The sequence below is a fragment of the Corylus avellana genome, chromosome ca8, assembly GCF_901000735.1.
Source record: "Corylus avellana chromosome ca8, CavTom2PMs-1.0".
Lineage (NCBI taxonomy): Eukaryota > Viridiplantae > Streptophyta > Magnoliopsida > Fagales > Betulaceae > Corylus > Corylus avellana.
Window position 1 is genome coordinate 13,138,208 of NC_081548.1, and position 15,284 is coordinate 13,153,491.

General features: G+C 36.0%; 1 protein-coding gene across 1 annotated transcript; it reads left to right on the forward strand.

The window, feature by feature from the left end:
* Positions 1-1,343: 1,343 nt before the first annotated feature.
* Positions 1,344-6,305, forward strand: LOC132189555 (uncharacterized). Its single transcript, XM_059604296.1, has 7 exons — positions 1,344-1,842; positions 3,650-3,688; positions 3,817-3,887; positions 4,384-4,448; positions 4,883-4,972; positions 5,441-5,533; positions 5,700-6,305. Exons 1-7 carry the CDS (start codon positions 1,472-1,474, stop codon positions 6,132-6,134), a joined length of 1,164 nt encoding a protein of 387 aa, XP_059460279.1. The 5' UTR covers positions 1,344-1,471; the 3' UTR covers positions 6,135-6,305.
* The last annotated feature ends 8,979 nt before the right edge of the window (positions 6,306-15,284 follow it).

Below are 15,284 nucleotides of genomic sequence, written 5' to 3' on the forward strand. Positions count from 1 at the left end.
CAGTAAGGTTGACAGTTCATGAGGAGAAAATTGACAATGCATTGTAGTTGATGGAGGAAAAGGTAATTTCCCCTAAATGTTAACCATTTTTTTTTTGGACATGTCTGCATAAGAGCACCGAAAGGGGGGAGGGGGGGGAGAGGATTCAAACTAGTGACTTTTACTTCATTCGGCGTGGTCCTAGCCGATTGAATTACCTCTTGGGAACCCTAAATGTTAACCATTAAAAAAACTAAGGCACAACACATATATTATAGTATCTTTTACACCTAATCCCAAAGAATAATACTAGAAGAAAGACTTTTATTCATTCAAAGATATAATTTTTAAAATTATCATTGGTAAACCAAAATCAAGTAGTAATACATTCCAAATTCTACGGCAATTTTAAAAGCTCTACAAAATGATCAGCTTCATTAGAACGAGTTGCTTTCACTCGCCCAAATGATCTACTTCTATTTTGACACTTTCTTCTAAGCCTGCATAAGTGACAATAATTTGGCCACCATTGTTATGAGTGTCAAAATTGTATATATGAACTAAATTTGGAAATATCGTTTCAATGCGCACGCCATGAGCATTTTCAGCTTAAAATTTATTGTGTTTCCTTTCAAACCCACCCCCCCAGTAGGCATTTAAGGCATTTATTCATCTTCTCTAGTCCATTTGGGAATTCTGTCCTCTAAAATTAATAGACAAAATTATCATTTTATATAATTTTATCCTCTAATATTAGAGGATAATTTTATCCTCTTTGGTTAAATAATATGTACTTTCATGTCGTGGGTGTTCCATAAAGGTTATGATTTAGTTTAAGCAAGTCATTAAACTAACCTATTGCGTGACTATGACGGCACCTCCTCAATAATTAGTCCGCATTAAATTACCGATCGTGCTCGAAAGTCATTGGGTGAGAACCAGTAGATTAACAACTTATTTTAATTCAATAAATTTAAACCATTTAATTCTGTCTAGAAAATTAAGGTCGAAGAAAAATGTAGATTGTAATTGTCAAGACAATGACAACAAAGAGATGGAGTAAGGTTTTCAAAGTCTTAGATTAAAATGCCATCAATAAATAAATAAATAAAAAATGACATTTTTAATTGGATAGGAAAATAGAATGAACAGTTAACACGGAGCTAGCATTTGAAAAAACAGAGAAAAATATTCACTTTTGATGCATTGTACATGTGGTTGCCCGCTCAGTGACGGTGTTCTCCCATGGAGAGTGGGACCATGAGTAGACGACACGGAATCAGGACCGTTTCTGTTGTAGGGCCCACGTGCAGACGGTTCTAGTCTTCCGAGACAGTTGAAGTGGACTTTGTATAAATATATATATATATATAATATGTCCCTTCCCCTTCATTTCTGTGTGTCCGGAATTGCAGATCACGCCGGTCATTGAACGCCAGAAAAAGGTTGTCTCTGTCGGTGTCGTAAATTGGGAATCCCATCTCAGCCATCCATGTCGACGGCGGAGATGGAGCAGCTGACCTCGGGGGCGAGCAACCGAATAATCCCGGTCCTCAAGGCGCTGAAGACGTCCCTCATATTCGTCTACACGCTGCTCCTGTCCCTCGCTCTCTTCCTCCTTCCGCGGCGCCGCCGCAGGCACCCGCCTTCCATGGCCGCGCCTCCACCTACGTCCAAGTGGTCGAAGCGGAGAAGGGAGGAGGAGGACACCGTGAGAAGGAGGGCCTTGGCAGAGGGCCTCGACATGGGCTTCGAGACCGCCGACGGGGACTGCCGATGCCGATGGTCAAAGTTCCTGTTCTTCGGGGCGCGTGGAAACGCCCTCTTCTGCCGGTCGTGGGTTCCGGTCTCCGCTGAATGGAAGTAAGGTTTCTGGCTAAATTGAATCTCGCTTTGTTTGTTTATTATGGTCTGTTTGGATGCGGAGATAATGACGAAGAAATGAAAAATTACTTGAAGATTACACTTCTGGGTGTTTAAGTTTAGCTCTAGTTCAATTAAAAGAATGAAAAATACGTTATTTTTAAGGTGTTCGAATCACAATTGTGCAGAATGAGGGTTTGATTTCTGGGTTTCTTTGGTTCCATAGAGAACTAGAAAATGTATTGAGAGCCAATTAATTGTTAGCTTCTTTCTTGCTTTGTTTTATAGGGAAAAGGGAAAAATGAGGTGTCCTTGAATCATGTAGTCACATTTTTGCGTTTTGATTCTGCATGAGGTTTTGATTTGTTTGCTAATTGGCAGGGAATGTCTAAAATACAAAAACAAAAAACAAAAGAATAAAGAGAATGGTAAGAGATGAGCACTTGAGAATGCTGAGTAGCATTTCTTTATCGAGTAACCGTAATTTTTTCAAGTATTCGGCTTACATGCTGTCAACAAAAGTGACGGACATATTTGTTAAAGAAATTAACGGTTCAGATTAACTCTTGCATCTTGTAATTCAAACGACATGGTAAAAGCTTAACTAAAGGTTAGAGGCAAAACTGCTTACATACCCAACTCTTCAAAGCTGGTCACCACCTTGGTGGATCCACTCTCATTCTGCAAACCACTCTCACTGTCCCTCTCAGCATCAGAACTTAATCCCGGTATTGGTGATCGGTGTTTTCCATATTAGCATTAGTGTTTTCCAGCAACTCTAGGCTAGTCTGGAAACCATCATTCTCTTGGGCACGGTCATCTCCATCCAAATATGAAGACAAGAATTGCTGGAAATAACTTTCAATTTCTTGGACACGACTTTCACACTGATTTTGTGAATTGGGTGACGCCAAAGTGGATGATATACGAGAATTTCTTTCTGAAGAATCGGCAGACATTTTTTGTCTAGTCAACCTTTGAGAGAAGCCTTATGAGAATATTTGCAACAGTAACTCCTTCACCATCCTCCATGATTCTTTCATCATTTGTTCTCTAAGGAACATCTACTTTCCTCCACAAATTAATGTAAAATTGACACAAATGCTGATAAATATAAAATGAGGAACTAATCGTGATCATCGATTTCTTATGGAGGTAAAACCAAACAGGCAAAAAGAGGTAAGATAAGACAGATATGATTGAGACCCAACTTGTGGTGAGTTGTCTTTGAAGAGTTGGGTCTGTAAGGGGGACTCAATCCTCCTTCAAAAGTTCAGGCAAAGACAACTCAAAGGCTCTTCAACAACTCCACGAACCAAACCACCACCAATACAATCATCTACACCGTTAAGTTCTTTAACAGAAGATGTCCAGTACTTCTATTTACAGCATGTAAGCCGCATCCTTTTTTCAAATACAGTCAGCTCCACTATGGACTGTTTTAGTGTTGTTTTGCTTGATTTCCATAGTTTATGTCGGTCTGCTTATGGTGTTTTTTTTTTTTTTTTTTTTTTTTTTTTTCTGGTATTTATACTATGCTCTATTAATAATCATGTTTAGAGATAATTGTCCTTGGAGCTAATCTGCTAGATTTTCAGGTTACTATAATATATTCAAGTGTAATGTATATTGTTATGCCTTCTAATAAAATTCTGGCACACCAGGAGTCACACTAGACGAAAGGATTAAAGGGCTCTGGTTTTCTCTTCCACTTAGCATGTACAATTATTACATTCCTTGCTGTTGCCTTAAATTCCGCTGATCTCTCTGTACTTCTATCCTGAGCACCAGTGGTTTGTAATTTCAGGGGCATTTTGATTATCATACACGGGCTTAATGAGCACAGGTAACTTTGGTTTTCTCAACTTCTTTTGTGTTATGTTTCCTTTCGGATTGTCCTGAGCACCATGGTATAAAATACGTTGTTAACTCATAGATTTTATGATTTCACTTTAATTTGGTGTTCATTTTCAGTGGAAGATATGCTCATTTTGCAAGGCAACTAACGTCGTGCAAGTTTGGAGTCTATGGGATGGACTGGATAGGTAGCTACATCTGGGAAAACTTTTAGCTATTTACTTCTTGTACTTTATGATTCTAAAATGGTAATGCTGCGCATGCTGCTATATCAAGAGTAAAAGAGAAGCATCATATCAGTAGTTTGTTACTCAGAGAATAATAAATTTGAAGCTGTTCCAATTGTTTTGCATATCCTTCATATGACTCCTCTGATTCTTATAGCATTTGAAAGGAAAATATTCCAGATTATGGACAGGATACTTCAAAAGATCTCAAGAATAATTTGAAATCTATGATTAATTTGGAGGACCAACCCTTTTTTGTTTCTCTGTGATCATGTTAGTATAGACCTACCAAAAAAGTGAAGAACAAAAAAGTTTTCATAGACAATGTGGACAACCCGTTTTTAAGCTGATAGTCAATTTTCTTGTTCTTATTATTGACATTTAATACATCATTTTCCATTTAGGGTGATTAAGTAGAAACTGTTAATTGGCAATGTTTACATCTCTTTCTGCATAGGTCATGGAGGGAGCGATGGATTGCATGGATATGTTCCTTCACTTGACCATGTTGTTGCAGACACGGTAAGTGCGGTCCTAATTCTTTCAAATCTTGCAGATTGTGCATTGAATTGCATTGACTCTAATTTCAATGCTACAAAATCTTCGTTGCAAGTATTTGGTTTCACTTGTACGAGTCCTAGCTTGATTTTCCACTCTATCTGGGGCCATTCTTTCTGTTAACGCATGCTAGTGTATTTTTCCAACTATGTCAACCATTTACTTTCTGTTATTGTCCTGTCCATAGATCCCCTTCAATTCAATGAATGTTAATCCCACCTTTCACTGCCATGTTCCCTGCTTGGGAGCCAGTGACAAATCGAAATTTGAAGCATTACATGCCTGTCTGTCTTTCTCTTGAAAGATCATCTGGTATTTTAACTGTAGGTTAGTGGTTTTGAGGGTATAACATTCTAGCATAATGATGATATAGGCTTCTATTGTTTCTCTTTTAACAGGGGGCTTTCCTAGAAAAAATTAAATCAGAGAACCCTGGAATACCGTGCTTCCTCTTTGGTCATTCTACTGGAGGTTCTGTGGTTTTGAAGGTAAAGGTGTAAGAGGGATGATAGGGACCCAACTTTTTTACCCAACAAAAGTCCAACTTTTGCCTTATTTATTTTTTATTTTTTTAAAAAAAATAATAAAAAATGAAAAAAATGTCTGAAGCAACCCTATCTATTTTTTGTCTTTCTTTTATTTGGTATTTTTAAAAAAATGAAAAATAGTATTTTTGAAAATGTCATTATTATGAAGAAAAATACCATTTTTCATTTTTAAAAAAATACTAAATAAAAGAAAGGCCAAAAATAGATAGAGTTACTTCAGACATTTTTTCCATTTTTTTTTTTAATTTTATTTTTTTTTTTTTAAAAAGGTAAAAGTTGGACTTTTGTTGGGCAAAAAAGTTGGGCCTTTAGCATTTCTCAAGGTGTAAACAGAGACTTAATAAGTTAATATATTGAGCAACTTTGATTGTTCATAGTTCTAATTTGATAATTTGCACCTTTGAGTAGGTGGCTTCATACCCTTGCATCGAAGCGATGCTGGAGGGAATTGTCTTGACGTCACCAGCTCTGCGTGTGAAGCCAGCACATCCAATTGTTGGGGTAAGTTTTTCCGACATCCAATTGTTGGGGTAAGTTTTTCCGCTTGCATGGCAGAAAACGACCAACTCGAACGTGTTCTTAATTGAATACAAGTTAAGTTTTCCATTGACCCTTTGCTGGTTGGTTATTTACATGTGGAAATTTCCATCTCATGTTTTGTATGTAGGCTATGGCTCCTATTGTTTCTCTGATTGCTCCAAGGTTCCAGTTTAAAGGAGCGAACAAACGGGGCATTCCGGTTTCTAGGGATCCTGCAGCACTGTTGGCAAAGTATTCTGATCCTCTAGTATACACAGGACCCATAAGGGTGAGAACAGGCCACGAGATACTGCGCATTTCTTCTTATTTAATGAGGAACTTTAGGTCAGTGAGGGTGCCATTCTTTGTCCTCCATGGAACTGCTGATAAAGTCACAGATCCTCTAGCCTCCCAGGATCTGTACAAGGAGGCAGCTTCCAAGCTCAAAAACATAAAGCTCTATGATGGCTTCTTGCATGACCTTCTCTTTGAGCCTGAACGAGAAGAGATTGCAAAGGATATAATTACCTGGATGGAGAAGAGAGTAAGTGCTGGCCTTGGAAATGTTCATAATATCTGCTAAAACATCTGTCCAGCAAGAGGAGAAAAGAGTTATTTTATCTACACACATATATATATATGTAGATAGATAGATATATGTATTTGTTGGCGTCACAGTGGAACCTATTTCAATAGGCCCAACTTTTTATGGTGATTCATGCTGTTTGAAAAACTTTTATAGATTTTATGCAGTTTTACTGACACAGAAAACCTAAAAAAGATGTGCGTGTGGAAAGAGAGAGGTGATGGTTGTTTGTCATGGTGGTTGCCCACCCGCCAGAGATTTGTGGTAGTTGTGATTGGTCATGAATGATGACGGTTGATGGTTGATAAAGAGGCCTGCAGTGGTTGTGATGGTCAAAGACATAGTAGTGGTTAGGGTTAAATGAGCCGAGCAGCACGTCAATAGGTTCAGCTTTGCTTGGACAAACTTGGCTAGAGATAGGGGCGTAAATGAGCTGACACACTCAACAGCTCGCTCGTTTCCCGCTTGACTAAGCTTGACCCGAACTCGAGCTCGACACTGTACAAACTTGTTCGTTACTGTTGAAATTCGCTCGATTAGCTAGTGACACATACCCGACTCGCTCGATTAAGCTCGACGGGGGCTCATGAGTTCGACACGTTTAATTCGAGATCGACAGGTTCGACCGAGCTCGTTTTAGGGACCGTGAGCTTGACTCGTTTAACTCAATAATCGTCCGGCTCGCCTGACTCGTTTAAGGCTCGTGACCTCGACCCATGTTATCATCTGACCCGACCCAACCCACACGACAATGTAACTAAAAAAAATTATTGACCATGTTATTAATCAATAATAATCATAGCTGCAGTATGTATACAATTAACTAATTAAGATCTAAGGCTATAGTATACGTTGTATAACTACATTATATGGAATATATTATTATTTATAGGTTTAATGTCCATTGTCCAATTCAAAAAATAATAATAATAATAATAATAATCATAGGTTCAATGTGTGTACCATTAACTAATCAAGATCTAAGGGTATAGTATAAGTGTATAACTAACATTATATAGAGTATAAATTATGTTATTATTTATAGGTTTAATGTCCAATGTCCAATTAATTAGTTAAAAATAATAATAATAGTAATAATCATATTCATAGGTTCAATGTGTGTACAATTAATTAATTAAGATCTAAGGGTATAGTATAAGTGTATAACTGATATGGTATTTTTGTGACAAAAAATATCAATTATAAAAATAACCACTCGCAATAGGACGAATCTTTGTAGGATACGGCTATAGAGAGGATGTCGAACCTCAAGGACTGTAGGGGTTTTGTTATCAAATTCAAAAGATTAAAATTAACTTAATTGAAAAGAGATTTGTTTTGATTTTCTTTAAAACTAAAGTGCATGAAAGTAAAAGAAATTTAAAATAAGAGAGAGTGTAGGGTATTGACTTCACTTCTATCCGCATAACAATGGTTAATCATAATTAATCCTAGAAATTCATTCCATGCAAGTTATAAATAAACAAGAAACTACCTTATTAAAGAATAAGCATAATCTATCTTCAGTTGGTACGGATCGTCCACCTAACCACTAAGATGCGGTACGACCCGTCTTCCCTAGGTATAAATTATCAAATTCTTTAACAGGATACATACAATTAATGAATAAGTATAACCTATCTTCAGTTGGCACGGACTGTCTACCTAAATTACACTAAACTAGGGTGTAGTACAATCCGTCTTCCCTAGGCATGGCCTATCAAATCCTATTGATTATATGTCAATTAAAACCATTGTATAACCATCATCCTCATAATCACAGAAAACAAGAATGATTTGATATCAACAAAAGTAAAATACTTTCTAAGACAAGAGAAGAATTTCACAAATATTGATTTTGGAAATTAAGAACAATTGCATTTAATATGAAGAACATAAATCTATTGTAGCAATCCTCACAGTTATACAATCAACATGCATAAATTGAAAATCTAGAAATTAAATACAATCAAACCATTGTGCTTGGATAGAGTTACATCAACACCCCATGAAGGGGTTTAGCCGCTCATGATCTTCTAAGTTCCAAAGACAATTTTCGGATTTCTAGCTCTAGGAAGCGGTGTGTCTTTTTTCTCGATGCTTAGAGGCCTATTTATAGGGCTTAGGAGAGTCCTAGAAGCCCTAGTAATCCTAGAAATTTCGGAGATTTAAGTCCAAGTCCAATTAGGATAAAGAAAACCTAAGTCCAAATCGGAATAGGATTCGCCCAGAATTGCGTTCCTATCTTACGGGGCGATTTTGGCATTGCGAAACTTTGAATTAGGAAAATGTTATTTCACAATGATTTGTAGAAATTTGAATTATCTTTCCAACACCGCTTGAATCACCTCAATCGGATATTTGAGCTGAAAGTTATGGCTAAAATACCGAGACGTATGCAGAATCCAAATTTGAATCCAATCTGATTTTGACTACAATTTGAGAAATTCCGAATTAATCCCTTCCTTTATTTGATTAAACTTAACCACAACATATAAGTCCTCTGTTATGATTGGCTACGCTTAATCATCTCAAAGTGTGTTTTTAAGCCCAAAATCAGTGGAATTAATTGCATCTTTATTTATAACCTGAAAACATAAAAACAAAACAAAATCAAACAAATAACAACGCTAAGGAATTAACATATGCAAATTAAGGGGTTTGAATGTGCAACATTCGGCGCTTATCACACCCCCAAACTTACATATTGCTAGTCCCTTAGCAATACAAAACAGAAAATAAACTGAAAAACAAAAAGATAAGTCCATCTTTCGTGGGATGTACGATTGCATTTAGCATATGCAACAAGCCTTTTAAACCCCTAGGCATTCCCCAGAGGACGAGTGAAGTCTCGTGAGGGTTTTCCAGGAATGATACCCACAAACATTGTCATCATTATGTCATTCAAAAGGATAAAGCATCACAAAAATAATGGTTCTCATTCATTAGCAAGCTTAAAATTATAAACTCCATCTTCAAAATTCCAAAGAATTTACAAGTTAAATCACTTACAAATGGCAGATTGAGATACACAAATTTCAATTAGTGCAAAGTGAACTAACACATAGTCATGAGGCTTCAAAATAATTCCAATATGAATGAATCACCATCTCAGAATTCATTTGACTTCATATCAAATGAAACAACCAAGGCATACTTTTTTTTTTTTGCAGGCTTTGCAATGCTTAGCTCCCTTAAGCTTTCTAGTTGACCCATGTATTGAGTGTTAAGTCAATGTCTCCCAAACCAAATTGCTTTAGGGCATTAGGTGTGAAGACACCCCTAAGGACTTACTAACTCGAGTCAAAAAGGCTACGAAACTAAGCTAGCCATTTTATTAATCAATCAAAAAATTTCACTTTTTGACGCGAACATTCACTGCTTAATGAGGCAAGAGGTCCGGTTACTCAGCGAAAAATTCAAACTTGATTTTTTTTTTTTAATTTTTTTTATACATGTATAGCATGCCAAAGTTATTCATCCAATATGTCACCCAACAAAATTCAAGACATTGAAAACAAACATAACTGGTCTCAAAATTCATACCTCACAAACATGTGCTAGTGTGCTCAAGATAGATTTAAATTGAAACAAGAAGCATCTATTGTTGCCAAAAGTAAGTAATAAGACTCAAAATCCTAAGTCATATGATCATGTGTTCACAACTTTAAGCTTACCAATGAAATTTAAACCAAAATCAAAGCTCAACCATATGCTTAAGAATGACATAACAACAGAAATGGACCGTGTTTTATTTTCCATACCCCCAAACTTGAATCATACATTGTCCCCAATGTATGGATAGACATAAAGAATAAAATCAAGAGTATAGGAATACCTGAATGAGCAGATAGGGGCATATCATACCCCCAAACTTGAATGCAAAAACACGTCCTAAAAATAAAGTGATACTCTAACCAAATACCTATCAAGTGCACACATTGTTGTAAAAATATAATCAAATAATGAAGCAACAATGGATAAAATAAACCTAGATGGAGATCATGTACCCTGGTGAAGTGAGGTTCAAGTACACAGAGCCTGCACTTGATCCTATGAAACTGACTCATCTAGTCAAAATATATGGAATCTGCCAAGTCAACGAAATCCACATCCTTGATTTGCACAATATTCTCGGACCCTTAAGTTTAAATTTGAAGCACCAATCTTTTCTTCTCTTGGACCAAAGAGAATAAATTTTACCCACAAATGGGTAATTCCAAATGTCAGCATATCGAGGTAGATCCTTCTGAGTATTTTCAAACAATTTCTCATCTGAAAAGGAATCGTGCATTGGAATAAAATGGGGAGAATACTTGGGGAGTTTTTCTACCTCGATGGTCTCTTTTTCCTTGTCTAACTGCCCTAACAGACTACCCACCTGGCCTCTTGGTAAGTCATAAGAAATAATGACCGGGATAGTGTCATCTGTCCCAAAAAATAAAGATTTCAGATTACCTGGAACAGGGACTCGAGGCTCATATGGCATCTCGGGAATAGGAGGTGATGGTGAAGAAGCCTTAGTGCTTGCTTCCTTGCTTTTTTCCCGATGTAGATCCTGTGGGACCTCAATTTGCTCCTCCTTTGGCTCCTCCTTCCTTTCTTCCACGTGGTTTTCGACCACCTCTCCACTCCTCAGTGTGGGGATAGCTTGCTCATGACAAGAAGTACTCTCTTCCTCCATGTAGTTTGCATCAGGAATGGCCACCGGGTGACTTTGAAGCTCTTCTTCTTCCATCCTATTGAGGTGGTTGATGATTTGTTCAACATGAGCTTCCATCTTGGCGTCTATCTCGGCGAAAAATTGAGGAGTATAACATTCTTGTTGAGATGTCACCGTCTGCTTTATCTCACCCGTTAGCTCACTTATCATTTTTAGTATTCGAGCCTCAAAATTAGAATCTAAGGGAAGTGGTGCGGCCTGGTATATCTGTTGTGGAGTTGCTTGATATTGAGGAGAATAGGATTGATCATTGAATTGCGGATATGCCTGATGGTACAGTTCATGACGTTGTGGAGCATAATTCCCAGGAGCTTGAGCTTGCCACAAGAGATTAGACTGGTTGCTCCATGCCGGGCTATAGGGATCAGAACAAAGGTCATTCCCCGGTCTAGAGAACGGTCTGTTCAAAAGCTCATAAGAATAATTAGAAAATTGTCCTGATGTAGGACAATCTCTAACATGATGATAAGGACTATAGCAATATGAACATGGTCCATGAGGTGTTGGAATGCCTCCCCACATGAACTAAACAAATAGAATTAACATAAAATAACAACAGAAAAATAAAATAAAAACTCACAAATGGCCTTAGATGCACTTAGGGTTTTGGATGCAAGTTGCCGCAAGTGCGCTCGATCGCACGGCAAGGTGCGCTCGAGCGTACTGCCGCAGATGGGTGCAAGCGCAGGAGAAGAGGGCTCGAGCGTTGCTGACTTGGTTCCTGCTGGAATGCGTCTGTGCGCTCGATCGCAGTCACAGAGAAGGCAGCTTACAGACCTGTTTGCAAATTTAAAAATAAAATAAAAACCAAAACACAAAACAAAATTAAAATTAGTAACTTAAAACAGAAAAATAAATCATTAAGCTAAAATTAATCTCTAAATTTAGATAATCAAACCGTTAAGCAGTCCCCAGCAACGGCGCAAAAATTGATGTGGTATTTTTGTGACCAAAAATATCAATTATAAAAATAACCACTCGCAATAGGACGAATCTTTGTAGGATACGGCTATAGAGAGGGTGTCGAACCTCAAGGACTGTAGGGGTTTTGTTATCAAATTCAAAAGATTAAAATTAACTTAATTAAAAAGAGATTCGTGTTGATTTTCTTTAAAACTAAAGTGCATGAAAATAAAAGAGATTTAAAATAAGAGAGAGTGTAGGGTATTGACTTCACCTCTATCCGCACAACAATAGTTAATCATAATTAATCCTAGAAATTCATTCCATGCAACTTATAAATAAACAAGAAACTACCTTATTAAAGAATAAGCATAATCTATCTTTGGTTGGCATGGATCGTCCACCTAACCACTAAGATGCGGTATGACCCGTCTTCCCTAGGTATAAATTATCAAATTCTTTAACAGGATACATACAATCAATGAATAAGTATAACCCATCTTCGGTTGGCACGGACTGTCTACCTAAATTACACTAAACTAGGGTGTAGTACAATCCGTCTTCCCTAGGGATGGCCTATCAAATCCTATTGATCATATGTCAATTAAACCTATTGTATAACCATCATCCTCATAATCACAGAAAACAAGAATGGTTTGAGATCAATAAAAGTAAAATACTGTCTAAGACAAGAGAAGAATTTCACAAATATTGATTTTGGAATTTAAGAACAATTGCATTTAATATGAAGAACAGAAATCAATTGTAGCAATCCTCATAGTTATACAATCAACATGCATAAATTGAAAATCTAGAAATTAAATACAATCAAACCATTGTGCTTGAATAGTGTTACATCAACACCCCACGAAGGAGTTTAGCCGCTCAGGATCTTCTAAGCTCCAAAAACAATTTTCGGATTTCTAGCTCTAGGAAGCGGTGTGTCTTTTTTCTCAATGCTTAGAGGCCTATTTATAGGGCTTAGGAGAGTCCTAGAAGCCCTAGTAATCCTAGAAATTTCGGAGATTTAAGTCCAAGTCCAATTAGGATAAAGAAAACCTAAGTCCAAATCGGAATAGGATTCGCCCAAAATTGCGTTCCTATCTTATGGGGCGATTTTGGCATTGCGACGCTTCGAATTAGGAAAATGTTATTTCACAATGATTTGTAGAAATTTGAATTAGCTTTCCAAAGCCGCTTGAATCACCTCAATCAGATATCTGAGCTGAAAGTTATGGCTAAAATACCGAGACGTATGCAGAATCCAAATTTGAATCCAATCCGATTTTGACTCCAATTTGAGAAATTCTGAATTAATCCCTTCCTTTATTTGATTAAACTTAACCACAACATATAAGTCCTCTGTTATGATTGGCTACGCTTAATCATCTCAAAGTGTGTTTTTAAGCCCAAAATCAATGGAATTAATTGCATCTTTATTTATAACCTGAAAACATAAAAACAAAACAAAATCAAACAAATAACAATGCTAAGGAATTAACATATGCAAATTAAGGGGCTTGAATGTGCAACATTCGGCGCTTATTAATAACTAACATTGTATAGAGTATAGACTATGTTATTATTTATAGGTTTAATGTTCAATGTCCAATGTCCAATTAAGTAGTTAATAATAATAATAATAATAATAATAATCATATTCATAGATTCAATGTGTGTACAATTAATTAATTAAGATTTAATGGTGTAGTTTAAGTGTATAACTAACATTGTATAGAGTATAGACTATGTTATTATTTATAGGTTAATGTTCAATGTCCAATGTCCAATTAATTAGTTAATAATAATAATAATAATAATAATAATAATAATAATCACATTCATAGGTTCAATGTGTGTACAATTAATTAATTAAAATTTAAGGGTGTAGTTTAAGTAAATAACTAACATTGTATAGAGTATAGACTATGTTATTATTTATAGGTTTAATGTTCAATGTCCAATGTCCAATTAATTAGTTAATAATAATAATAATAATAATAATAATAATAATAATCATATTCATAGGTTTAATGTGTGTACAATTAATTAATTAAGATTTAATAAGCTATTTATAGATTTAATAATAATAATAATAATTTATAGGTTTAATGTCCAAACAGTCCAATGTCCAATTAATAAGCTATTTAAAAAATTAAATTATATGGTACTACTTAAAAAAATAAAATGTATTAAGTAGTATTTAAGTTTTTAACTTTTAAGTATTGTTTAAATTTGTTAACTAATGTCTAATGGTATTGCAAAATAAATGCCAATAATGCTATAATTCCTATAAACTAAAACAACCGAACACAACACATGTTTTTGAGAAAAAAAGAAAAAAAGAAAAAAACCAAACAGACGTTTAAAGTTTTTTTAGGGTACTAAAACTAACAACTTGTTAACTTAAATAATCGGTTGTGGTTGAATTGATTGAAATTTTATTAAAGATCAACGGTTTAGATCATTTATGGAAAAACGGAGAGGCGAGCTCTCATATAATTGTGCACACGGGATAATTCAATTTTTTTGAATTTTGAAAAAATCTGAACTTTCACTTAGATTAATCCTATCCGTCCGATTAATTTCCATTATTTCGTAGCTGTTCGATCTGCAAAGTCGACGATAGCTATATACCACCCCGCAGAGATGTTTATCTGGCGTTCCGCCTGAAACCATGAGCTTATTAATCGAACGGTCATAAATTAAATGAAAATTTTAAGATCATAATCAACGGTAAAAAAAAAATTACGTTCATAAATGAAACCGGATTCACTTAAGTCACGCCGCAGAGAATTACTTCCGGTCCTCTCTTTTCGCACGCAACGCACAAGAAATGAGACTGACGCGCCTCGATTATGCAACATTTATTTCTAGCAGTCTATTTTTTGGAGATTAAATGTCAACCGTTGGATTGAGAAAATGGAAGCTAGCTGTAACGCAAGCCTATGGGTGGTAGTTATCTGGTGTTCCGATTTGTTTGATGAGCTCACTAATCCAACCGTCTAAAATAAATCGAAAAATCAATCTTAGATTAAACGGTCAAGATGGAATATTTTGCATATATGGCACCAGATTCACCAACTCACGCACGCAGTGGATAAATTATCCAGTTCTCGTGCTTCACTTATGCACGGGAAATGGGCCATCAATTCTGACTCATATCTCAGCCGTCCAATGTTTTGAGATTAAACTACAACCGTTGGATCAATGAAATGGAGGATAGCTGTAAACCACGCCCAACGTGAGTGATTTGGTGTTCCGCGAGACATAGTAAGCTCCCTATAATCATCTAATCGAACCATTGAAATAATATAACTAAAATATTCTATATAATCTACGGATTTTATTAAAGGGTTGCACGGGATTGTAGTAGTCACGGCCGTATTGGATCAAAAAATTTAAAACTTAAAAGTAGGACACGCAGCAGGCTAGGACAAAATCAAAATTTTTGGATTAAATCCAACCGTTCATTAAGAATTTTTGTTTAAACATTTATCAGATCCAACAGCTGAGAATCG